Source organism: Oncorhynchus keta, chromosome 35 (genome assembly GCF_023373465.1).
Source record: "Oncorhynchus keta strain PuntledgeMale-10-30-2019 chromosome 35, Oket_V2, whole genome shotgun sequence".
Taxonomy (NCBI): Eukaryota; Metazoa; Chordata; class Actinopteri; order Salmoniformes; family Salmonidae; genus Oncorhynchus; species Oncorhynchus keta.
The window spans coordinates 36,044,136-36,069,819 of NC_068455.1; the positions used below are offsets into that span (position 1 = coordinate 36,044,136).

General features: G+C 43.8%; 1 protein-coding gene and 1 long non-coding RNA gene across 6 annotated transcripts in view; one reads left to right on the forward strand and one right to left on the reverse strand.

Moving 5' to 3' along the window:
- Window positions 1–25,684, reverse strand: part of LOC118368444 (rho guanine nucleotide exchange factor 10-like) — an 87,354-nt gene that overhangs the window by 26,352 nt on the left and 35,318 nt on the right. For 3 of the 5 annotated variants that reach the window (XM_035752553.2, XM_035752550.2, XM_052496939.1), the window contains 7 exons: window positions 21,167–21,282; window positions 18,991–19,118; window positions 13,432–13,535; window positions 12,803–12,924; window positions 12,531–12,617; window positions 9,701–9,930; window positions 9,409–9,566 (listed from right to left, as the gene is read on the reverse strand). In XM_035752553.2, the coding sequence (XP_035608446.1) occupies window positions 9,409–9,566; window positions 9,701–9,930; window positions 12,531–12,617; window positions 12,803–12,924; window positions 13,432–13,535; window positions 18,991–19,118; window positions 21,167–21,282 (945 nt within the window). The remainder of the gene's footprint in view (window positions 1–9,408; window positions 9,567–9,700; window positions 9,931–12,530; window positions 12,618–12,802; window positions 12,925–13,431; window positions 13,536–18,990; window positions 19,119–21,166; window positions 21,283–25,684) is intronic. The other 2 variants (XM_035752554.2, XM_035752552.2) reach the window with 1 other exon arrangement.
- Window positions 15,285–18,359, forward strand: LOC127915962 (uncharacterized). The gene is made up of 3 exons (XR_008093141.1): window positions 15,285–16,870; window positions 17,081–17,134; window positions 17,294–18,359. It is a non-coding gene; the product is annotated as an uncharacterized LOC127915962 (long non-coding RNA).

A 25,684-nucleotide genomic window follows, 5' to 3' on the forward strand; every position in this document is an offset into this window, starting at 1 on the left:
CTCTTTAAAAACAGGAATAGGCCTCCCGGGTGGCGCAGTGGTCTAGGGCACTACATCGCAGTGCTAGCTGTGACACCAGAGAGACTCTGGGTTCGTGCCCGGGCTGTCGCAGCCGGCCGCGACCGGGAGGTCCATGGGGCGATGCACAATTGGCATAGCGTCATCCGGGTTAGGGAGGGTTTGGCCGGTAGGGATAGCCTTGTCTCATCGCGCACTAATATATGCCATTTAGCAGACGCTTTTATCCAAAGCGACTTACAGTCATGTGTGCATACATTCTACGTATGGGTGGTCCCGGGGATCGAACCCACTACCCTGGCGTTACAAGCGCCATGCTCTACCAACTGAGCTACAGAAGGACCACAAGCACTAGCGACTCCTGTGGTGGGCATGGTGTTTCCGCCGACACATTGGTGCGGCTGGCTTCCGGGTTGGATGCGCGCTGTGTTAAGAAGCAGTGAGGCTTGGTTAGGTTGTGTTTCAGAGGACGCATGGCTTTCGACCTTCCCCTCTCCCGAGCCCGTACGGGAGTTGCAGCGATGAGACAAGACTAACTACTACCAATTGGATTGATAAAAAAGGAATATAGCCTATCTGGCTGGCATGAAAAAAAGCATCCTCCTATCGCTATTTAAGTGCATAGATGACATGTATTTATTTTTCACTGCCCCCGTTTTGAATATTTATTTATTGCACAGAATACAATAGATCAACTTCTGTCCTATGGGGATAGTAGATTGAAATAGGCTAGCCTAGTGCTTTTGCTGTTCGTTAGGCCTACTCATCTTGTTGGCTGAAAATAATTATCTTCAATATGCACCTCGGAATTGGATAAAGACGTGCGCAGTTGCGTTTCCAATGTGTTTGTCTTCACTTGTAGCCTGTGAGAAAGACCGGATCATGTGACAGAGCCATGTGAGTGAGAGGTGCTTCGGCACGTAGCAAGGAGAAGGGAATCATAATTATTATATTCAGCTCAAGGGCACAATGGCCACAAAAGGCATACTAAAGTTACATAAAATAACTAATAAAATAAAATAACCTAACTAAATTAAGCATATAGGAGTACCCGTTTCTTTGCTAACCGCTCAACACAGAATAGTCGCACGTGGGCACACCCTCAAATCGATAGGAGAAAATATATTTTCTATTTTATTCAGCCATGTTCGATTGTATTCTTCGTACTATAAAATAATGGGACGGAATTCTAAGCACATATTGTCTGCTAAATGAACTAGTGTAACACACAGCCATATGGCATAGACCGATAAAGGGCCTAACATAAGGATAATGCAGAGTATGCTATTCTGTTCTTCTGATAGACATTTTCTTCGTGTCATGTTTCTTTAGACCTGTCTAAAATATATAATGTATTTATTGTGATGGTGTAGGCCAGTGGTTGCCAAACGTTTTAATAGTAGTCCCATGACCTTTCAAACACCTCCAGCTGCATACCCCCTCTAGCACCAGGGTCAGCTGCGTACCCCCTCTAGCACCAGGGTCAGCTGCGTACCCCCTCTAGCACCAGGGTCAGCTGCGTACCCCCTCTAGCACCAGGGTCAGCTGCGTACCCCCTCTAGCACTAGGGTCAGCGCACTCTCAAATGTTGTTTTTTTGCCATCATTGTAAGCCTGCGACACACACACACACACACACACACACACACTACATTTCTTAAACATAAGAAAGAGTGTGAGTTTGTCACCTCCCACTTGACGGCTTGTGACAAAGAGCTCTTACAGGACCAGGGCACAAATAATACTCAGTAATTTTGCTTTTTATTTAGCCTATATTTAGCCTGAACTTTATTTGTTCAGCAACCATTGTGAATAACTCACCTCACGTTAATGAGAAGGGTCTGCTTAGAAGGATGCACATAACTCTGCAATGTTGGAGTGTAATTACATCATTTTCCAGTCTGCCTGTATTTAGTTCTCATGCTAGTGAGGGCCGAGAATCCACTCTCACATACAGTTGAAGTCGGAAGTTTAGATACCCTTAGGTTAGAGTCATTAATACTCATTTTTCAACCACTCCACAAATTTCTTGTTAACAAACTCGTTTTGGCAAGTTAGTTACGACATCTACTTTGTGCATGACACAAGTCATTTTCCTAACAACTGTTTACAGATTATTTCACTTATAATTCACAGTATCACAATTCCAGTGGGTCAGAAGTTTACATGCACTATGTTGACTGTGCCTTTTTAAACAGCTTGAAAAATTCCAGAAAATTATGTTATGGCTTTAGAAGCTTCTGATAGGCAAATTGACATAATTTGAGTCAATTGGAGGTGTACCTGTGGATGTATTTCAAGGCCTACCTTCAAACTCAGTGCCTCTTCGCTTGACATCATGGGAAAATTTAAAGAAATCAGCCAAGACCTCAGGCAAGAATTGGAGACCTCCACAAGTCTGGTTCATCCTTGGGAGCAATTTCCAAAGGCCTGAAGGTACCACGTTTGTCTGTACAAACAATAGTACGCAAGTATAAACACCATGGGACATCGCAGCCGTCATACAGCTCAGAAAGGAGACGCGTTGTCTCCTAGAGATTAACATACTTTGGTGTGAAAAGTGCAAATCAATCCCAGAACAGCAAAAGGACCTTGTGAAGATGCTGGAGGAAACCGGTAAAAAAGTATCTATACCCATAGTAAAACGAGTCCTATATCGACATAACCTGGAAGGCAGGAAGAAGCCACGGCTCCAAAACCAACATTTAAAAAAAGCCAGACTACAGCTGCACATGGGGACAAAGATGATACTTTTTGGAGAAATGTCCTCTGGGCAGATGAAACAAAAATATAACTATTTGGCTATAATGACCATCGTTATGTTCAAAGGAAAAAGGGGGAGGCTTGCAAGTCGAAGAATACCATCCCAGCCGTGAAGCACGGGGCTGGCAGCATCATGTTGTGAGGGTGCTTTGCTGCAGCACTTCACAAAATAGATGGCTTCATGAGGGAGGAAAATTATGTGGATATATTGAAGCAACATCAAGACATCAGTCAGGAAGTTCAAGCTTGGTCGCAAATGGGTCTTCAAAATGGACAATGACCCCAAGCATTCTTCCAAAGTTGTGGCAAAATGGCTTAAGGACAAAGTCAAGGTATTGGAGTGTCCATCACAAAGCCCGGACCTCAATCCAATTGAAGATTTGTGGGCAGAACTGAAAAAGTGTGTGAGAGCAAGGAGGCCTACAAACTTGACTAAGTTATATCAGCTCTGTCAGGAGGAATGGGCCAACATTCATCAAACTTATTGTGGGAAGTTTGTGGAAGGATCCCCGAAACGTTTGACCCAAGTTAAACAATTTAAAGGCAATGCTACCAAATACTAATTGAGTGAATGTAAACTTCTGACCCACTGGGAATGTAAAATGAAAGCGTTAATAAATAATTCTCTACTATTATTCTGACATTTCACATTCTTAAAATAAAGTGGTGATCCTACTGACCTAAGACAGGGAATTTTCACTAAGATTAAAATGTCCGGAATTGTGAAAAACTGAGTTTAAATGTACTTGGCTAAGGTGTATGTAAACCTCAGACTTCAACTGTAGGTATGTGGTTGCAAAGATCATCAGTGTCTTAACAGCACAGTTTGCCAAGGCAGGATACTCTGTGCGCAGCCCAATCCAGGATTCTGAGAGTGGCTTCTGATTCAATTTTCACAGAACCGCTTGTTGCCCTTTCGATGAGGCTTTCTTGTTCAGATATTGATAAGTGGACTGAAGGCAGGGCACGAAAGGGATAACGAATCCAGTTGTTTGTGTCACCCGTTTTGGGAAAGTACCTGCATAATTGCGCACCCAACTCACTCAGGTGCTTCGCAATATCACATTTGACATTGTTCGTAAGTTGAGTTCATTTGCACACAAAAAAAATCATACAAATGATGAAAAGACCTACGTGTTGTCCTTGTTAATGCAGACAGAAGAGCACCAACTTCTTAATCATAGCCTCAATTTTGTCCCGCACATAGAATATAGTTGCGGAGAGTCCCTGTAATCCTAGATTCAGATCATTCAGGTGAGAAGAAATATCACCCAGATAGACCAGTCGTGTGAGAATCTCATCATTATGCAAGCGGTCAGACAAGTGAAAATGGTCAGTAAAGAAAATATTAAGCTAGTCTCTCAATTAAAAAATGATGACCAGCTCACTTCTGTATGTTGTAAAAAAGTGTTACATGGTTGCTGCCCATATCATTGCAAAGTGCAGAAAATACACTAGAGTTCAGGGGCCTTGCTTCAACAAAGTTAACCATTTTCATTGTAGTGTCCAAAACATCTTTCAAGCTGTCAGGCATTCCCTTGGCAGCAAGAGCCTCTCAATGGATGCTCCAGTGACCCCAAGTGGCGTCGGGAGCAACTGCTTGCATGTGCGTTACCACTCCACTAGGTCTTCCTGGCATGGCTTTTGCGCCATCTGTACAGATACCAACACATCTTGACCAAAGTCCATTTGATGTCACAGAGCTATCCAGTACTTTGAAAATATTATCTCCTGTTGTCCTGGTTTGCAGAAGAGGATGCCTCCCTTAATTGACCCCCCATAAACATAACGGACATATACCAGGAGCTGTGCCAGACCTGCCACGTCTGTTGACTTTTCAAGCTGTGACGCATAGAATTCACTGGCTTTTAAGCGAAGCAGTAATTGTTTCAAAACATCTCCTGCCATGTCACTGATGCGTTGTGAAACAATGTTGTTTGATGAAGACATTGTTTGTATAGTTTTTTGGGCCTTTTCCCCAGCATTGTCCCAGCCAGATCCACTGCAGCAGGAATAATGAAGTCCTCCACAATAGTATGGGGCTTCCCTGTTCAAGCCACTCACTAGCTCACTATATAGACACTTCTAGCCCCTTCTTATTAATGGTATCTGTTGCTTTTATACATGTCTTACTACTCGAAAGTCATTTCTAAGAACATCCGTGTTGTCCATGCACTGAGCACATGACCACTCATGCGGCAGCATTGCTCTGGCTACTAAGCAAAAACTAGTAATAAACTTAAAATATGCTATTTATTTATGCAATTCATCCTTTAAAATTATCCATGCACTGGTCCTATTTGTTTAGGAATACAGCAAATGATTTCACCTGGTAGGATATATATATATATATATATTTTGCACTTCTACTTTGTCAAAAGAAGCTGTAACTAGATTGTATTTATTACTATAAATCCATTACTAATGAAATCTGCAAATAAAGTTGATCAAATGGATTACACTAACAATTTTATTGTAAGAGAAAAAAAATAGGCTTTAGGCCTCATTTCTGTCTAGGATTTTGCAGAATTGTACAACACATATCCTTGACTCTATCTAAACAAATAACTAATTGTTACATTTCCATGAATATTTCTTCATGCAATTCATTCTTTTACAGTACACTGTATGACCAAACGTATATGGACACCAGCTCGTGGAACATCTCATTCCAGAATGACGGACATTAATATGGAGTAGGTCCCCCCCCTTTGGTGCGATAACAGCTTCCACTCTTCTGGAAAGGCTTTCCACTACACGTTGGAACATTGCTGAGGTCAGGAGCTGATGTGGGGCAATTAAGCCTGGCTCGCAGTCAGCGTTTCAATTCATCCCAAAGGTGTTTGATGGTGATGAGGTCAGGGCTCCATGCAGGCCAGTCAAGTTCTTCCACACCTATCTCGACAAACCATTTCTGTATGGATCTCGCTTTGTGCACGGGGGCATTGTCATGCTGAAACAAGAAAGGGCCTTCCCCAAACGGTCCCAGAAATCAAACCCACTATCCTGGCGCAGCGCCATGCTCTACCAACTGAGCTACATGAACACAGAACACTTGGGCATAAAACAAAAACGTTTTCATTTAAATATATTTGTATTTTGTGTTTGGTTAAGCTAATTTAGCTAGTACCATGGATGTAAGTATACCCATTTCAATTAACCGTAACAAAATGCCCTACAACAAAGCTTTCTTAGTGTCCAACAACCTTTCTCTACCCTTAACCTTGTTCTGAACATCTCCAAAACAATGGTCATGTGGTTTGGTAAGAAGAATACCCCTCTTCCCACAGGTGTGATTACTACCTCTGAGGGTTTAGAGCTTGAGGTAGTCACCTCATACAAGTACTTGGGAGTATGGCTAGACGGTGCACTGTCCTTCTCTCAGCACATAACAAAGCTGCAGACTAAAGTTAAATCTAGACATCCTCTATCATGATCGCTCCTTTTTCACCTCAGCTGCCAAACTAACCCTGATTCAGACGACCATCCTACCCATGCTAGGTTACGGAGACATAATTTGTAGATCGGCAGGTAAGGGTGCTCTCGAGCGGCTAGATGTTCTTTACCATTCAGCCATCAGATTTGCCACCAATGCTCCTTATAGGACACATCAATGCACTCTATACTCCTCTGTAAACTGGTCATCTCTGTATACCCGTCGCAAGACCCACTGGTCGATGCTTATTTATAAAACCCTCTTAGGCCTCACTACCCCCCATCACAGATATCTACTGCAGACCTCATCCTCCACATACAACACCCATTCTGCCAGTCACATTCTGTTAAAGGTCCCCAAAGCACATACATCCCTGGGTCAATCCTCTTTTCAGTTCGCTGCAGCTAGCGACTGGAACGAGCTGCAACAAACACTGAAACTGGACAGTTTCTCAATCTCTTCATTCAAAGAATTAATTATGGACAATCTTACTGACAGTTGTGGCTGCTTTGTGTGATGTATTGTTGTCTCTTCCTTCTTGACCTTTGTGCTGTTGACTGTGCCCAATAATTTTTGTACCATGTTTTGTGCTGCTACCATGTTGTTGCCATGTTGTGTTGCCGTGTGTTGCTGCCTTGCTATGTTGTTGTCTTAGGTCTCTCTTTATGTAGTGTTGTCTCTCTCGTTGTGATGTGTGTTTTGTCCTATATTTATATTGTATTTATTGATTGATTTTAATCCCAGGCCCCAGTCCTTGCAGGAGGCCTTTTGGTAGGCCATCATTATAAATAAGAATTTGTTCTTAACTGACTTGCCTAGTTAAATAGAGGTTAAATTTAAAAAAAAACAGCATAGACCATGTATTTAAAGCCTTTTTACCAGTTTCTTTCACACCTAGTCCTAACTTAACCCACCAAGTCAATGTGCTGTAGGATGTTGGTACCCAGCCACGTGCTAATGAGTCTGTCTCTCCTCACTGAATGAATGACAAATGGATGAATGGGTGGTAACTGTGCACCTTAACAATTTAATTTAAATTAGGCCGAACTGAATGATAAAGAGGGTAAAGAGGTTGATTTAATTTATAAAGACAGTGTAAGGAGTTTGTGTATTGCCTATTTACCAGCAGCAAATCATTTGACCATGTGCCTTGGGTGTTGATACCATTCTCTTTTACATTTTACTTCATAAAAATAAGCTGTTGCAGGACTGGTTATTTTTACTATTACTAATCCAATTCATTGTAAGGGAAACTAACAGGAAAGGGCCGTCCCCAAACTGTTGCCACAAAGTTGGAAGCACAGAATCGTCTAGAATGTCATTGTATGCTGTAGCGTTAAGATTTCCCTTCACTGGAACTAAGGGGTCTAGCCTGAACCATGAAAAACAGCCACAGACCATTATTCCTCCTCCACCAAACTTTACAGTTGGCACACTATGCATTGGGGCAGTTAGCGTTCTCCTGGCATCCGCCAACCCAGATATGTCCGTTGGACTGCCAGATAGTGAAGTGTGATTCATCAATGGCAGTGAGCTTTACACCACTCCAGCCGACGCTTGGCATTGCGCATGGTGATCTTAGGCTTGTGTGCGGCTCCTCCGAATTGGAAACCCATTTCATGAAGCTCCCGACGAACAGTTATTGTGCTGATGTTGCTTCTAGAGGCAGTTTGCAACTCGGTAGTGAGTGTTCCAACCGAGGACAGACAATTTATGCGCTTCAGCACTCAGCAGTCTCGTTCAGTGAGCTTGTGTGGCTTACCACTGAGCTAGTTGAGCTGTTGTTGCTCCTAGACATTTCCACTTCAAAATAACAGCACTTACAGTTGACCAGGGCAGGTCTAGCAGGGCAGAACTTTGTTGAAAAGGTGGCGTCCTATGACGGTGCCACATTGATCATCTCGGAGCTCTTCAGTAAGGCCATTCTCCTGACAATATTTGTGTATGGAGATTGTATGGCTGTGTGCTCATTTTTATACACCCATCAGCAACGGGTTTGTGTATTACCTGAAATCTTTTTGAATTTTTTTACATAACATTTACATAAGTATTCAGACCCTTTACTCAGTACTTTGTAGAAGCACCTTTGGCAGTGATTACAGCATCATGTCTTCTTGGGTATGACGCTACAAGCTTGGCACACCTGTATTTGGGGAGTTTGTCCCATTCTTCTTTGCAGATTCTCTCAAGCTCCGTCAAGTTGGATGGCGAGCATTGCTGCACAGATATTTTCTGGTCTCTCCAGAGGTGTTCGATCAGGTTCAAGTCCGGGCTCTGGCTGGGCCACTAAAGTACATTGAGACTTGTCCCGAAGCCACTCCTGCGTTGTCTTGGCTGTATGCTTAGGGTCATTGTCCTGTTGGAAGGTGAACCTTTGCCCCAATCTGAGGTCCTTAGTGCTCTGGAGCATGTTTTCATCAAGGGTCTCTTTGTATTGTGCTCCTTTCATCTTTCCCTCGATCCTGACTAGTCTCCCAGTCCCTGCCTCTGAAGAACATCCCCACAGCATGATGCTGCCACCACCATGCTTCACCGTAGGGATGGTGTCAGGTTTCCTCCAGACGAGAATCTTGGCATTCAGGCCAAAGAGTTCAATCTTGGTTTCATCAGACCAGAGAATCTTGTGCTGTCATGCGCCTTTTACTGACTTTTGTCTGGACACTCTACTATAAAGGTCTGATTAGTGGAGTGCAGCAGAGATGGTTGTCCTTCTGAAGATTCTCCCATCTCCACAGAGGAACTCCAGAGCTCTGTCAGAGTGACCATTGGGTTCTTGGTCACCTCCCTAAGCAAGGCCATTCTTATATATATATATATATATATATATATATATATATATATATATACACATACATACATATATAGAAAACTGTTTTTGCTTTGCCATTATGGGGTATTGTCTGTAGATTGCTGAGGATTTTTTAAAAATGTTATCCATTTTAGAATAAGGCTGTAACGTAACACAATGTGAAATACGCCAAGGGGTCTGAATACTTTCCAAAGGCACTGTATAGTGTAGTTTATGCACTATTTATCAACCATCGGTGCTCATGTTTGCTGCACCTTGTGGGTTGATATGAATCTGACGCATATGCTAAAGGTAACAACCCGGCAACGTTCTCTAGCGGGTGTTTATAGGCGGAAAGGCAGTTCTAGTGTTCAGAAACAGACAGCCTTCAGAACAAGCCTCACCTTCTGCTCTGGAGTAGATGGCAACTGAGCCACTCACAAGGCCAGCGTATAAACACTGCTTCTTGTGCACCAGGCTGGTCACGGTGGACTTGTCGAGGATGAAGAAGTGTTGGAGACGCACCTTCTTGGACTGCTGGCTGCTCTTATAGACTATGATACTGCAGAGAAAGGTTGTGAAGTGATTTCATGAGCTGTGTTTCTAAATCAAATACAATAAAATCAATGAGTAGATGTATTTAGCTGACAGCAGAACCCAGAGTATATGACTACATTATCTGTTGACATCACATACCTGCCCTCCTCCATGCCCAGGCAGACAGTAGGGTTGTCACTGGCCTTCCCCACTAAGGAGAGGTTATTTTCGGGGTTCCCCATCCTATTCTCCTGGGTACTCTGCTCCATGGGTACATAAGCCATGCACAGGATCCGAGACTCCACATTGAAACACTCTGTCACCTTGGGGCTGGAGTTCTGCATGGCCACGATGGCTATCTGACCCATCTGGTTGGTGCAGCTCGCCACCTGAACAGGGGTTAGGAGTAGTAACGGTTAGGAGTAGGGAAATACGTTTTTCATGACCACATGACCTGACCAGGAAAGACTCCATGCCCCAGCTAGAAAATTACAATCCTTTCTACAGAGCTTTCTAATTCTGACCTCATCAGGGGGTGTGATATAATAGATTTTTTTTTTAAATGGGGAAACAACAACCACGACAACAAACATTAACAACGCTTTTACCCACTTCAGCAGAAAACTGTACAGCAGACTGACCAATAGGAGCTTAGAGTGGGAGAGAACAGCCCTCTCAAATCCAGGCCAACAGTGAGTCATTTACAATGGAAAAGTGGGAGCCTTCATTGTAATGACAACAGTCCATCACTGACTGGAGTACATTTGGAGTCCCAGAACTGTGGATGTGTTGTCCCTGCCGCTGAAGTAAATATACACAGCTAAGAGGCTCTCAAACTGATACATACAGTAAATATGCCACTGGTTCAGAGTTATAGCTCATGAATGAAAGGGCCTCTGTTCAATATTTAATTCCGATCTCACTGGGAGTGGAAGAAAGCTTTTTTTATAGGGATTTAAAGCTGATGAGTAAAATGGCTACTCGCAATAATTGGCACTGGTTACAAATCAAATCAAAGTTTGTCACGTGCGCCGAATACAACAGGTGTAGGTAGACATTACAATGAAAAGCTTACTTACAGCCTCTAACCAACAGTGCAAAAAAAGGTATTAGGTGAACAATAGGTAAGAAATAAAAACTGTAAAAAGACAGTGAAAAACAACAGTCGCGAGGCTATAACAGTAGCGAGGCTATATACAGGCACTGGTTGGTCGGGCCAATTGAGGTAGTATATGAATGTACAGATAAAGTGACTATGCATATATGATAAACAGAGCAGCAGCATCATAAAAGAGGGGTTTAGGGGGGGGCACACAATGCAAATAGTCCGGGTAGCCATTTGATTACTTGTTCAGGAGTCTTATGGCTTGGGGGTAAAAACTGTTGAGAAGCCTTTTTGTCTTAGACTTGTCACTCCGGTACCGCTACCCATGCGGTAGTAGAGAGAACAGTCTATGACTGGGGTGGCTGGGGTCTTTGACCATTTTTAGGGCCTTCCTCTGACACCACCTGTTGTAGAGGTCCTGGATGGCTGGCAGCTTAGCCCCAGTGTGGTACTTGGCCATATGCAGTACCCTCTGTCGTGCCTTGTGGTCAGATGCCTGGTGTAGAGGTCCTGAATGGCTGGCAGCTTAGCCCCAGTGATGTACTGGGCCATACGCAGTACCCTCTGTCGTGCCTTGCGGTCGGAGGCCGAACTGATTTAAGTTTCCCGGCATTAAAGTCTCCTGCCACTAGGAGCACAGTCTCTGGGTGAGTGGTTTCCTGTTAGCTTATTTCCTTATACAGCTGACTGAGTGCGGTCTTAGTGCCAGCATCTGTCTGTGGTGGTAAATAAACAGCCACGAAAAATGTAGCTGAAAACTCTAGCGTGGCCTGCAATTTATCACATACTCAGGCAAGCAAAATCTAGAGACTTCCTTGGATTGTGCACCAGCTGTTGTTTACAAATATGCACAGACCGCGCCCCCCCCTCCCACAACCGGAGTGTGCTGTTCTATCTTGCCGGTGCATTGTATATCCCGCTAGCTTAATATCCATGTCAACATTCAGCCACGACTCTGTGAAACATAGGATATTACAGTTTTTGATGTTCCGTTGGTAGGACAATCGTGATTGTACCTCGGCTAATTTATTGTCCAATGATTGCATGTTGGCAAGTAATATTGACATTAACGGCAACTTTCCCACTCGCCTTCTGCAGATCCTCACGAGGCATCCTGCTCTGTGTCCTCTGTACCCGCGTCACCTCCTCTGGCACATAACTGGGATGTTGGCCTTGTCGGGTGTCCGGGGAATGTCCTGTGCGTCCTGCTTGTTGAAGAAAAAAATCTTCATCTTAGCCGAGGTGAGTGATTGCTGTCCTGATATCCAGAAGCTCTTCTTCTAATCCGAGGTGAGTGATCTCTGTCCTGATATCCAGAAGCTCTTCTTCTAATCCGAGGTGAGTGATCTCTGTCCTGATATCCAGAAGCTCTTCTTCTAATCCGAGGTGAGTGATCGCTGTCCTGATATCCAGAAGCTCTTCTTCTAATCCGAGGTGAGTGGTCTCTGTCCTGATATCCAGAAGCTCTTCTTCTAATCCGAGGTGAGTGATCTCTGTCCTGATATCCAGAAGCTCTTCTTCTAATCCGAGGTGAGTGATCTCTGTCCTGATATCCAGAAGCTCTTTTCTGCCGTAAGATACGGTTGCAGAAACATTATGTACATAATAAGTTACAAATAACGCAAAAACAACCCACATAATAGCACAATTAGTTGGGCACCCGTGAAACTGCTGCCATTTCTTTCGGTGCCATTTTAGTCAAAAAAGCACAACAGACCTAAGTTGGCATCATTTGTAATACAATTATGTACATACATGGATGTCCATGCTGTCCATTGACAATCTCTTGTATAACATATATGACTTCAATTGTTGTTTAGACCTTATTACCAAGGGTTCAAGTAAAGTGCCATCAAATGACAGAAAGCCAGGTGTCTTACTCACCCACACACAGCCGTGTCCGAGTGCAGGTGTGTCTGCTGTGCTCCCTATGTTGATGTGGGGCTCGGGGTTATGGACCGCACACTCCACCTGACAGAGATAAAGAGAAACAGACTTACACAAGTAAAGTGAAGAGTGGTGTACATAGATTGTACTAGTTTCCTACATGGCATTGTAAAAAATGATTGATGCGGTCAAGGGATAGGTCATCTTTAGATGGAGCCATTGACCCTGCCCATGGCTGACAGAGGGGGTATGGGGGAGGTGATGCCCACCTTGAAATCCTGTAGTTTGGACATGACCACAGGCATCTGCCTGAGCAGGAGAGGATGTTTCTGCTTCTTGATCTGGTTACCATCATCCTCCGCAAAGAACCAGCCCTGCAGATTGTCCTCCTCTGTTAACACACACACACATAATTTCATTTCAAAGAGGTACACCATCTCCACTGTGGAGCAGTGATCCTAAATTCAAACCGTGAAATATTACATTTCCAAATATGTTACGTAACACCCAATTCCATAATCTGAACACCAGATTCAGAAGTTATAACGTTATACAATCCACTTTACAGTCCAATGAGCCAGGGCTGGAAAAAAGTGAATTTCAACTCATGATATTTTCTTGGTAAACACTGATTTTTAAATACCCATTGCTATGCAACTAAACCTTGAGTTTGGAAATGAGCCACGAAGCCAGTGGCAGTTTAAAAGAATCACAAGTGGAAAAGGGCAGTGAGGCAGAGAGAGGCTGTCCCCGCTGCACACACTCACTACAGTCCTCTATGGAACTACAAAGTGACAAGAGGCAGTGGGGAGAAGCAATAAGGGAACACAAAATATCCCAACACAGACAGACAGAGCATTGGGTCTGTGATTGTGACTGAGGCCAGACTAAGACATACCCAGAGCCAGCTTGGCCATCTGCAGGTTACTGATCCAGGACTGTTTGATGGCTGGAGAGAAGCTATTGAACACAACAGAAAAGTATGTGGCCCTGCCAGACCTGCTAAGAGGGAGAGAGCGAGAAGAGATAAATGACAGACAGCAGTGTTGAGACAGTGACAGTATCCATTACATAGAGTATATTGCATAGAGATTGAACCCTGGAGTGTATTAACGCTTCTGCATCACGACATTCACTTAATTAATTTTTTTAATAATCAGCTAATAGCAGGAACAGCACAATCTAGTGGTCAGAACCTCGTAATATCAGGATGTGAGATGGGACATAAACCCAACAACTTTAATGAGGATTTTTGGTACTATAATTATAGAATATTCTATTTCAACAAAATAATTTTTCCCGGAATGCTTATCTTATCCGTTTCTAACTATAGAACAAATCAGAGATGGTGGGCGTCATGGCTTGCTGTCTGGGGAGGGGGATCTGTGTGACCCTAACAGCTTGAAAGGACATGTGATCCTGCACTCGTTAGGGGCTTTTCTCATTGCCAAAGTTGAAGGAGGCAGCGCACTGACATTTCAATTGACATAATATGTACATGAACTTTTAAATTCACATCCACAAAGGAACGTCATGTGGGTTTGGCGCTAGGCAACGGACATTTACCGTAACGATCCCTATAAAATATCCCAGTACAGGCACTAGCCAGCATGCCTCAACTATGCACGCGACTTTTCATCTTAACCATATTACACGATTGAAAAATGGAACCAAACCACATCACACTCTTGAATAACGCAACAATACACACGGACGTGCAGAAAATCAAAGGGTTTATTCTCTCGTCTGAAGGCTATACTCATTACATTTGATCTTCAAGAGCAGAGTTGCTAACAGCCGGTCTTCATCAAGTAACGTTAGCCTATCAAAAATGAAAAATAAGCCTACAATCCCTCTCATACAAATAGAAAAGTACAGTAGGGCTAGCTGACTTAAAACATTACTTCATCGGGCTTCATTTTTATAAATATCAAATAATTTGGCCTACATGTGGTCAAAGCTAATTGAGTCTGAAAATGTGGATATAATATACAGTTGAAGTCGGAAGTTTACTTACGCCAAATACATTTAAACTCAGTTTTTCACAATTCCTGACATGTAATCCTAGTAAAAATGTCCCGTCTTAGGATCACCACTTTATTTTAAGAATGTGAAATGTCAGAATAAAAGGAGAGAATTATTACTTTCATCACATTCCGTGGGTCAGAAGTTCATACACTCAATGAGTATTTGAAAGCATTGCCTTGAAATGGTTTAACATGGGGCAAACGTTTTAGTTAGCCTTCCCACAATAAGTTGGGTGAATTTTGGCCCATTCCTTCTGACAGAGCTGGTGTAACCGAGTCAGGTTTATAGGCCTCCTTGCTCGTACACGCTTTTGCAGTTCTGCCCACAAATGTTCTATAGGATTGAGGTCAGGGCTTTGTGATGGCCACTCCAATACCTTGACTTAGTTGTGCTTAAGCCATTTTGCCACAACTTTGGAAGTATGCTTGGGGTCACTGTCCATTTGGAAGACCCATTTGCAGCCAAGCATTTAACTTCCTGATTGATGTCTTGATGTTGCTTCAATATATCCACATAATTTTCCACCCTCATGATGTCATCTATTTTGTGAAGTGCACCTGTCCCTCCTGCAGCAAAGCACCCCCACAACATGATGCTGCCACCCCCATGCTTCACGTTTGGGTTGGTGTGCTTCAGCTTGAAAGCCTCCTTTTTCATCCAAACATAACAATGGTCATTATGTCCAAACAGTTCTATTTTTGTTTCAGCAGACCAGAGGACATTTCTCCAGAATCTTCACAACGTCCTGGGATTGATTTGTACTTTTCGCACCAAAGTACGTTCATCTCTATTAGACAAAACGCGTTTCCTACCTGAGCGGTATGATGGCTGCGTGGTCCCATGGGGTTTATACTTGCGTACTATTGTTTGTACAGATTAACGTGGTACCTTCAGGCATTTGGAAATTGCTCCCAAGGATGAACCAGACTTTTTCAAGCGGTTTAAAAAGGCACAGTCAACATAGTGTATGTAAACTTCTGACCCACTGGAATTGTGTTACAGTGAATTATAAGTGAAATAATCTGTCTGTAAACAATTGTTGGAAAAATTACTTGTGTCATTCACAAAGGAGATGTCCTAACCGACTTGCCAAAAACATAGTTTGTTAACAAGAAATCTGTGGAGTGATGAAAAACAAGTTAATGACTCCAACCTAAGTGTATGTAAACTTCCGACTGTATGGGGAGTTGCGACAAGCTGTTTTATATGGAAGCCCATACACGCCACCCCAAAAAATGTACACATTGAATTGCTTCGTGATTTGTCAACTGTGCTTCAGTCTGATTAACTGCAGCCTATAACAGCCACAGCTACAGGTAGCTTAGATCCTTTCTGATCCCATCTGGGCCTGATCAGGGGAAATTAAGTGGTAACGTCAAGTATTTATAGCCTAAGATATGTATTTATAGCCTAAGATATGTATTTATAGCCTAAGATATGTATTTATAGCCTAAGATATGTATTTATAGCCTAAGATATGTATTTATAGCCTAAGATATGTATTTATAGCCTAATATAGGCCCCTTTATTTGTGTTCTGAGAAAATATGAATGTAATCAAATTTGGTTTATATTCAATTTTGGGGGGCTACCTAGGTCTATTACATCCAAAATTATTGACTGGAATTATTCAAACACCACAAGTGATGACATACTGTCTGAATAACTTTTTAATTACAAATGCAATGGCCAACATGATACAACTCTGCATAAAGCAAGCTCAGCCCTGTTATTAGTTATATTGTCCAATCGTAGTTGCTGTCTCTTTTTCTGTGTAAAGGACCCTCCCCCCGTTCCACTGTTCTGCCCAGCAAACAAAAATTCGGAGCCGGTTCAAACCCCCAAAAAAGTAACGGTTTAAATCGTTCCTTTTTAAACTTCTGAAATTCATTTTTTGGTACATTTAGCTTGACATTAATTTACTTGACCAATGGATAGAGCAGCTTTCTATGGAACGGGCAAGCCATGTACATGCATTGGACAGACAAGGCTAAGGGGATACCTAGTCAACTGGACAACTGAACTCATTCAACCGGTTACTGGCCCAAAGCTCCTAAACGCTAGGCTACCTGCCGCCCCTATAGTGTAGTGTTGGGTGCGACTGAAATATTGCGGGTGTGGAAAGAGCTGGGCATGAAGCACTGGGCATCTTGTTATGACATACATTATCTGAATTAGGACCACAGAATTATATCTACACAGGAGCGGCTTCTATGAAGGAACTTTGAATGTTTTTGTACTTCAAAGAGTTGGCTTGACTAACTTTGGACCAGAGCTAGCCCTTGACCATGACTCTCAGTTCCATTTCAGGTTGAGAGCCAGACCAGAACTAGCCCTTGACCATGACTCTCAGTTCCATGTCAGGTTGAGAGCCAGACCAGAGCTAGCCCTTGACCATGACTCTCAGTTCCATTTCAGTTTGAGCCAGACCAGAGCTAGCCCTTGACCATGACTCTCAGTTCCATTTCAGTTTGAGCCAGACCAGAGCTAGCCCTTGACCATGACTCAGTTCCATTTCAGTTTGAGAGCCAGACCAGAGCTAGCCCTTGACCATGACTCTCAGTTCCATTTCAGGTTGAGAGCCAGACCAGAGCTAGCCCTTGACCATGACTCTCAGTTCCATTTCAGGTTGAGAGCCAGACCAGAACTAGCCCTTGACCATGACTCTCAGTTCCATTTCAGGTTTGAGCCAGACCAGAGCTAGCCCTTGACCATGACTCAGTTCCATTTCAGTTTGAGAGCCAGACCAGAGCTAGCCCTTGACCATGACTCTCAGTTCCATTTCAGTTTGAGCCAGACCAGAGCTAGCCCTTGACCATGACTCTCAGTTCCATTTCAGTTTGAGCCAGACCAGAGCTAGCCCTTGACCATGACTCAGTTCCATGTCAGGTTGAGAGCCAGACCAGAGCTAGCCCTTGACCATGACTCTCAGTTCCATTTCAGGTTGAGAGCCAGACCAGAGCTAGCCCTTGACCATGACTCAGTTCCATGTCAGGTTGAGAGCCAGACCAGAGCTAGCCCTTGACCATGACTCTGTTCCATTTCAGTTTGAGCCAGACCAGAGCTAGCCCTTGACCATGACTCTCAGTTCCATTTCAGGTTGAGAGCCAGACCAGAGCTAGCCCTTGACCATGACTCAGTTCCATGTCAGGTTGAGAGCCAGACCAGAGATAGCTAGCTTGCCAACAAGATTGTGTGTGTAGAGCGGCACCAGAATTAAAATAAAAACAAATCTTACTTTCCGTAGTTAATAAATTCAATGTGAATCCTGATAACTATAGTATCCTTAACTAGACTTGAAAAAGTTAATATATTGTTCTCTAATTAAAAATGTCTCTCCCTAATTTCTGAATCACGCCTGAAACGTCAGTAGCTACAGTAGACTATGCATGCTTCGGAAAGAGGGGCAGGTATTTCTACACAGATTTTCAGCTGGCAGGCAGACACTGGAATAAGTTTGTGACAGTTTTACATAAGCACTTTGTTGCATTTATTATGGGACCGGGGGAAAAAAATGCCCAGAATGTAAAAGAACATTTTTAAGCGGTTAAAATAACATTTCTGAAAATAAAAAATAAACAGTTATGTTATATATATATATATATATATATTTGGAAAATATCTACATTTCAGTTGTTTGAAAATCATTACTCTGCTATTACAATTTATATATTGCAGGAGTGTTGGGCTGGACGAGACAATTCTGATCACACTGCCCTGCTCGGAGGGGGGCAATTGTCGGGCGATCGCCGTGCGCTACCTCTGGAGACGGCGCTGGAGACATGGATTTGCGAACTTGCTACATTATTTAAAAAGTCGAGAGGGTATTCTCTCAAAACCTCTAGAGAGTCTGTCGTCGTGTGAAAAGGGCCTTAGAGACAGCAGACAGACAGGGATGTGAGGTAATGGAAGCCAACGGTGTTTATAACACCTAACGTAAATAACAAATCCGGGGAGGATCTCTGGCATGCATCTTTCCTTACACTCCCTCACTCCATCTCTCTCTGGAATGTGACGTTTTTTAGATGGAAGGATCAGAGGAATGACAGCAGCGTCTCAAAAGGCAATGCCCAGGAGTAAGAGGTCATTTGACCAGTTAAAAACAGCAGGCAGAGTGAGAGTCAACAAGTTCAAGGTGCCAGTGGGCTATGGAAGGACCATGTGGAGGGAATACTCTCATATAGTAATGAGTGGATGAAACAGCGGCACTGTCTTCTCTGAGGTGAGAGACACACTGATCCACAGCAGAGAGCAAAGAGCTTGAACAGACCCAAATCATACCCCTGAGATCAGATTAGAACAAAACTCAAGTTGTTTATCCACCGGAATGTTCCCAATTCCTGGATGGTGAGAGGGGACAGTGAGGGAGTGAGGACATAGGGCCCTGACCTAGTGTGTGAGAGAGAGAGTGATGTGGGTGAGACACTGACTTGTCCTGTTTGCCAGGCAGCTGCAGCTGGATCCTACAGCGATCTGCAGCCCGGATCTCCTCCTCCTTCTTCAGAATGAGACGCTGCAGACCCGACACCCAGTCATGGGCCACCGTAGGGTTAACGTTCTACAAGAGAGAGGGATGAAGGGAGAAAGAGAGAGAGTCAGAAAGTATTACCACAAGACACTGCTTATAACATTGTCCATAATGTCAGATGAAAACCGTAATAGATCTAGTTTTCAAATCATGCCATTGGGCGAACAGAGATTGACTCCACACACCAGCTCTTACAAATTGACCACAAATCCCCCCTCTGTGTTGTGTGTGTGAAGCACATGTCTCTCTGTGTGCCTCTGGCCTGTTCTCTGCTCCCCCACCACTACGCCCTCTGTTTCTGACAGGACTCACATAGACAAACACTGGCTGGTTAAGTCTCACAGTTCAGCACCACACAGCGCTGTCTGGGAAAATTACTGTACACCAGACTAGTGTTTGTCAGGGCCCTCTCTCTCGCTCTGTCAGCTGGGGCCACAGCTCCACATGACACATCAAAACCTCAGGGACATATTTACACACAGGCAAAAAATATACACTGGGGCAAAAAAGTACTTAGTCAGCCACCAATTGTGCAAGTTCTCCCACTTAAAAAGATGAGGCCTATAATTTTCATCATAGGTACACTTCAACTATGACAGACAAAATTAGAAAAGAAATCCAGAAAATCACATTGTAAAATTTTTTATGAATTTATTTGCAAATTATGGTGGAAAATAAGTATTTGGTCAACAACAAAAGTTTCCCAATACTTTGTTATATACCCTTTGTTGGCAATGACAGAGGTCAAACGTTTTCAAGTCTTCAAGGTTTTCACACACTGTTACTGGTATTTTGACCCATTCCTCCATGCAGATCTCCTCTAGAGCAGTGATGTTTTGGGGCTGTTGCTGGGCAACACAGACTTTCAACTCCCTCCAAATATTTTCTATGGGGTTGAGATCTGGAGACTGGCCAGGCCACTCCAGGACCTTGAAATGCTTCTTACAAAGCCACTCCTTCGTTGCCCGGGCTGTGTGTTTGGGATCATTGTCATGCTGAAAGACCGAGCCACGTTTCATCTTCAATGCCCTTGCTAATGGGAGGTTTTCACTCAAAATCTCATGATACATGGCCCAATTCATTCTTTCCTTTACACGGATCAGTCGTCCTGGTCCCTTTGCAGAAAAACAGCCCCAAAGCATGATGTTTCCACCCCATGCTTCACAGTAGGTATGGTGGTCTTTGTCCTCCAAACACAACGAGTTGAGTTTTTATCAAAAAGTTATATGGTTGGTTTCATCTGACATTCTCCCCATCATCTTCTGGATCATCAGAAATGCTCTCTAGCTAACTTTAGACGGACCTGGATACGTCTGGCACTGCAGGATTTGAGTCCCTGGCAGCATAGTGTGTTACTGATGGTAGGCTTTGTTACTTTGGTCCCAGCTCTCTGCAGGTCATTCACTAGGTCCCCCCCAGTGTGGTTCTGGGAATTTTGCTCACCGTTCTTGTGATCATTTTGACCCCACGGGGGAGATCTTGCCCCAGATCGAGGGAGATTATCAGTGGTCTTGTATGTCTTCCATTTCCTAATAATTGCTCCCAGTTTATTTCTTCAAACCAAGCTGCTTGCCTATTGCAGATTCAGTCTTCCCAGCCTGGTGCAGGTCTACAATTTTGTTTCTGGTGTCCTTTGACAGCTCTTTGGTCTTGGCCATAGTGGAGTTTGGAGTGTGACTGTTTGAGGTTGTGGACAGGTGTCTTTTATACTGATAAGTTCAAACAGGTGCCATTAATACAGGTAACGAGTGGAGGACAGAGGAGCCTCTTAAAGTAGAAGTTACAGGTCTGTGAGAGCCAGAAATCTTGCTTGTTTGTAGGTGACCAAATACTTATTTTCCACCATAATTTGCAAATAAATTCATCTTAAATCATACAATGTGATTTTCAGATTTTTTTTCTCTCATTGTCTGTTATGGTTGAAGTGTACCTATGATGAAAATTACAGGCCTCATCTTTTTAAGTGGGAGAACTTGCACAATTGGTGGCTGACTAAATACTTTTTTGCCCCACTGTACTTGTATTTTCACTCACAGAAAACAGGCCTTAAAATGAAAGCAGCAATAAATGCTGCTCACCTGGTAGTTTCCCTTGAGGCTACCGATCATGCTGGAGATCTGGTTGACCAGGCTGAGGTCGTGAATGAGGTTCTGCAGGTCCTGGTACAGCTGGCCTGGACCCATGTACAGCTTATCTGAAAAGAGAGACAATGAGAAGTTGAATAAACTATCAGCTGCCCTGGGCCCATGTACGCCTTATCTAGACTAGGACTATCCCTGTCAACAGAAAAAATATGTTATTACCAAGTGAAGTTGGTAATTGAAGTAAGTTGTGATTGACAAATCTGAACCCATAGCCCATCTCCAACCATTTACCCAAGAATATGAGCCATAAATAGCTCAAAGGAAATTCCTGGGCATTGAAAGCAGGAGGTCAAATAAGACCTACTGCCAGACAAAGATCAATAAGTCAGAACTGTTTCCCACAGAGATATGCGAAATGTGAGCAAACTCACTTGGAATGGCACTGAACCACAGGACCACAGTGACGGAGTGTGTGTATGTGCTTTGTGAATGTTTTCACTTGAGTACTGTTACCTAACAGCAGTTTCCTGGGGCCAAGCTATTCTCTGCTGTTCCACGCACGTGTGTGTGTGTATAAACGTGTGTGTGCGCGCATCTTTGTAGATGTGCCTTGCCTAACCAACAAGCCAGTGAAGTGAAGTGAGTGATTACTGTGTTTCTGTGGGTCCAGCTCAGGACAACGGACTGCTTTGTTTGTCAGCGCTCAGCCTGTAAATGACAGAGACACAGACAGAGAGTCTGACTCATCAGAGAGAGAAAGAGAGCGAGGGGCCTCTTGTAGGCTCTGCCAGCACATAGCCTTCTCTCCAAGGTTTAGCTCACATTAAAACCTCCAGCATAGAGGCCAGCATAGAGAGGATGACCCTCCTCGTCTTTCAGACAAGCCTGCCGACAAGTCATCATACGATACAATTTACACTGCAGCATATGGGACTATTAGCTAACAAGTAAGCAGAGAAGAGCTTAAAGATCATTTCACCATATGACTTTTTCAACTTCTATTTTGTCACTCTCATAAGGCAGCAGATTAGAGCTTGGAGGGGAAGGGTTCATGTGAATGGGAATCTCTGGCACCAGGATTGTGGGCTCTACATGACCCTTCACACTGCCCTAGTGTTCCAGCTCCATGGCAACTGTTCCAGTCTTCCCCAGGGCTGGCCCAGAGAGGACCCTCAGAGAAACTTCTACCATGTTTGCACTTCACTAAAATGTACATACAGGAAGCTAATTCAGGGACTCGCTCTTCATCATGTACCAAAACATCATTCCACATATGAATATGTCCAGGTGACTGTATCACTTAACTGTTGTACTGATACAATATTTCAATTTTTCAGACAATATCTTGTTTGGTTGAAAGCATAGACAAGTATATGATTAAAAATAACAATTTCTTCTATTCTGAAGCATGTAAAAAATGAGATGGCGTTTCTGCTCTATTTGGGCTAATTGCCTTGTCTAATGGTGTCCAAATATTCATGCCTCATCTGTCTTAATGAAGTCTGAGTGGTTGGAACCAGGTCAGAACAGAAACGCTGAAAAAGCTTCAGAGTCCCGCTCTTTGGCTTGTCATCCATGGGAATTCCACAGGCCACGATTCATCTCCATGCTTATGAAAAGGTTGTTATTATAGGCTCTGACAGGCACTGATACAGGATATAAATGAGAGTGAGTGCAATGGACAAGTACCCTGGACTGGTGCCGCCCACCCACCTCAACCATTACTGTGCTATGTGTTACAGGTACATGGACCTACACAGCATCATGGCTGGTCATAAAGTAATGGATTATACCAGGAGTGAAATGCAGAAGAGACTGGCTAAGCCATTACAATGAGGGCCCAAACTCCTCAATTAGGCCTTTGTGTGAAGGTCCTGGCACACTCACAAAGCTTGGAAGAGCCTGTGACATCTTCAAGTAACCGGGATCTTTGGATGATCCCTCGACCTGCTTTATCACATATTCCCCAAGACTCTCAACTTCTTACAATGTGGAACTATGACAGGCTCAACCAGAGGAACAAAGGGCCATGGTTTATTGTTTGAAAGTCTTTGTCAATTTAACTGACCCATCTCTCTTGGTGGTCCCAATTAGCTAAGCGGAGCACAACAGACGTGTGGTAGGCACACAGACATCCAGAGCAGAGCACAGGGAACTGTGACATCATATGCTGGACAGTGTTTTCATTGCCTCTTTGGTAGGCAGATCACCAGTGGCTTTGGCAGAACATATTGGAATATGGTGAGAGACAGAGAGAGCGAGCGAGAGAGAGTGAGAGAGAGGCTGAGTGTAAGGGTTTTCCCACTTAGCCAGTTCAGAGAGAGACAGAGGACTGACTGGGGAAAATCTAATCAGTATTGAAGAAATCAGGGGGGTGACATGGCCTGATCCATTTCTGTCAGGTGAAAATTACCATACTTGGTCTTCAATTCTAGTTCTATGTTAAATTCAATTAGCTAACATTACTGAAGTGAACCAGACTGCTATTCAGTACATATGGATCATCTCAGGGCAATTGGTTACTGGGGGTCTAACCTAGGTCAGGACTAGACAGCTGGCTAGGAACATGCTTGCCTGTCTGTCGGTCCAGATGCTGCTGTTGCCCGTGCAGTTTTCAGCCCCCGACAGGCCGTCTGTGGCAGACTAGAGGGCAGATGGAGGGATAACGGGTGAGTGAGTGGGTAAAGCCTTCCTCTTGCTTCGGTTCAGCTGGCAGTGCTCGCGTACTGCCTTAAAAAGACCTTCGCTTGAAAACTGAGAAAAAGCAGCAATAGTATTGTTTGTCCATCTTGAGATGCCGTAGCCAGTATACACCTTTTCAAAATCGTCAACATTAATCTAAGATTTTTGAGTTGTCATTAATAGTGACATCTTAGTCACGCAGTCTAACTAAGATGTTTGGTTGAATGACAAAAACTAAATTGAAGAATCCCTACTGCTGACCAATCATCAACAAAGACTTCAGCTACCGACTTGAGCTTGCCTCGAGAAAAAAAATGTGTGGATGAACAGCCCAAAAAAAACCTTGCAAAAGACTAAAACGAACAAAAACAATTATCATAATATATGCACAAACTGTTCCCAACTATTTTGGATAGGAAATATGCCCACGCCTTAAGAGTCTTGGGAGAGGAGGGGAGACAGAGTGGCAGTTGGGCAGTCAACGAGAGAGAGGAGAGGAAAGCTTGCTTATCCCCTGGCATTTCAGTGAGTAAGAGGATGAGTGGGGAAAAAAGGAATGGCCCATATGGTCAACTTCACCCAGGGTCCTGTGCTTTAAGAATATTCATGGAGAGCAGAACAGTAGATAACTAATGGACTCTTAAATAACACACGCTTATGCACAATTACATCCATTTGCAACCTCACTCAACGTCAACAAGACAAAAGGAGATGATCGTGGACTTCAGGAAACAGCATCGAAGGGACAGTAGTGGAGAAGGTGGAACGTTTTAAGTTCCTCGGCATACACGTCACAGACAGACGGAAATGGTCTACCCACACAGACAGTGTGGTAAAGGCACAACGCCTCTTCTACCTCAGGAGGCTGATGAAATGTGTCTTGTCACCTAAAACCCTGACAAACTTTTATATACACACACAATCGAGAGCATCCTTTCGGGCTGTATCACCGCCTGGTACGGGAACTGCACCGTCCTCAACCGCAAAGCTCTCCAGAGGGTGGTGTGGTCTGCACAACGTACCACCGTGGGCAAATTACCCCGCTCCTCCGCTCTCTCCACTGGCTTCCAGTTGAAGCTCGCATCCGCTACAAGACCATGGTGCTTGCCTACGGAGCTGTGAGGGGAACGGCACCTCAGTACCTCCAGGCTCTGATCAGGCCCTACACCCAAACAAGGGCACTGCGTTCATCCACCTCTGGCCTGCTCGCCTCCCTACCACTGAGGAAGTACAGTTCCCGCTTAGCCCAGTCAAAACTGTTCGCTGCTCTGGCCCCCCAATGGTGGAACAAACTCCCTCACGACGCCAGGACAGCGGAGTCAATCACCACCTTCCGGAGACACCTGAAACCCCACCTCTTCAAGGAATACCTAGGATAGGGTAAGTAATCCTTCTCACCCCCCTAAAAAGATTTAGATGCACTATTGTAAAGTGGCTGTTCCACTGGATGTCATAAGGTGTATGCACCAATTTGTAAGTCGCTCTGGACAAGAGCGTCTGCTAAATGACTTAAATGTAATGTAAATGTAATTACCTGCCCTCCAAGTCACCTACAGCCCCCGATGTCACAGCAAGGCCAAAAAGATCATCAAGGACAACAACCCCCAGAGCAACTGCCTGTTCACCCCGCTATCATCCAGAAGGCTAGGTCAGTACAGGTACATCAAAGCTGGGAAAGAGAAACAGCTTCTATCTCAAGGCCATCAGACTGCTAAAGAGCAATTACTAACTCAGAGAGGCTGCTGCCTACATAGACTCATATGACTAGCCACTTTAATAAATGGATCACTAGTCACTATCAATGCACTCTAAATAATGCCACTTTACTAA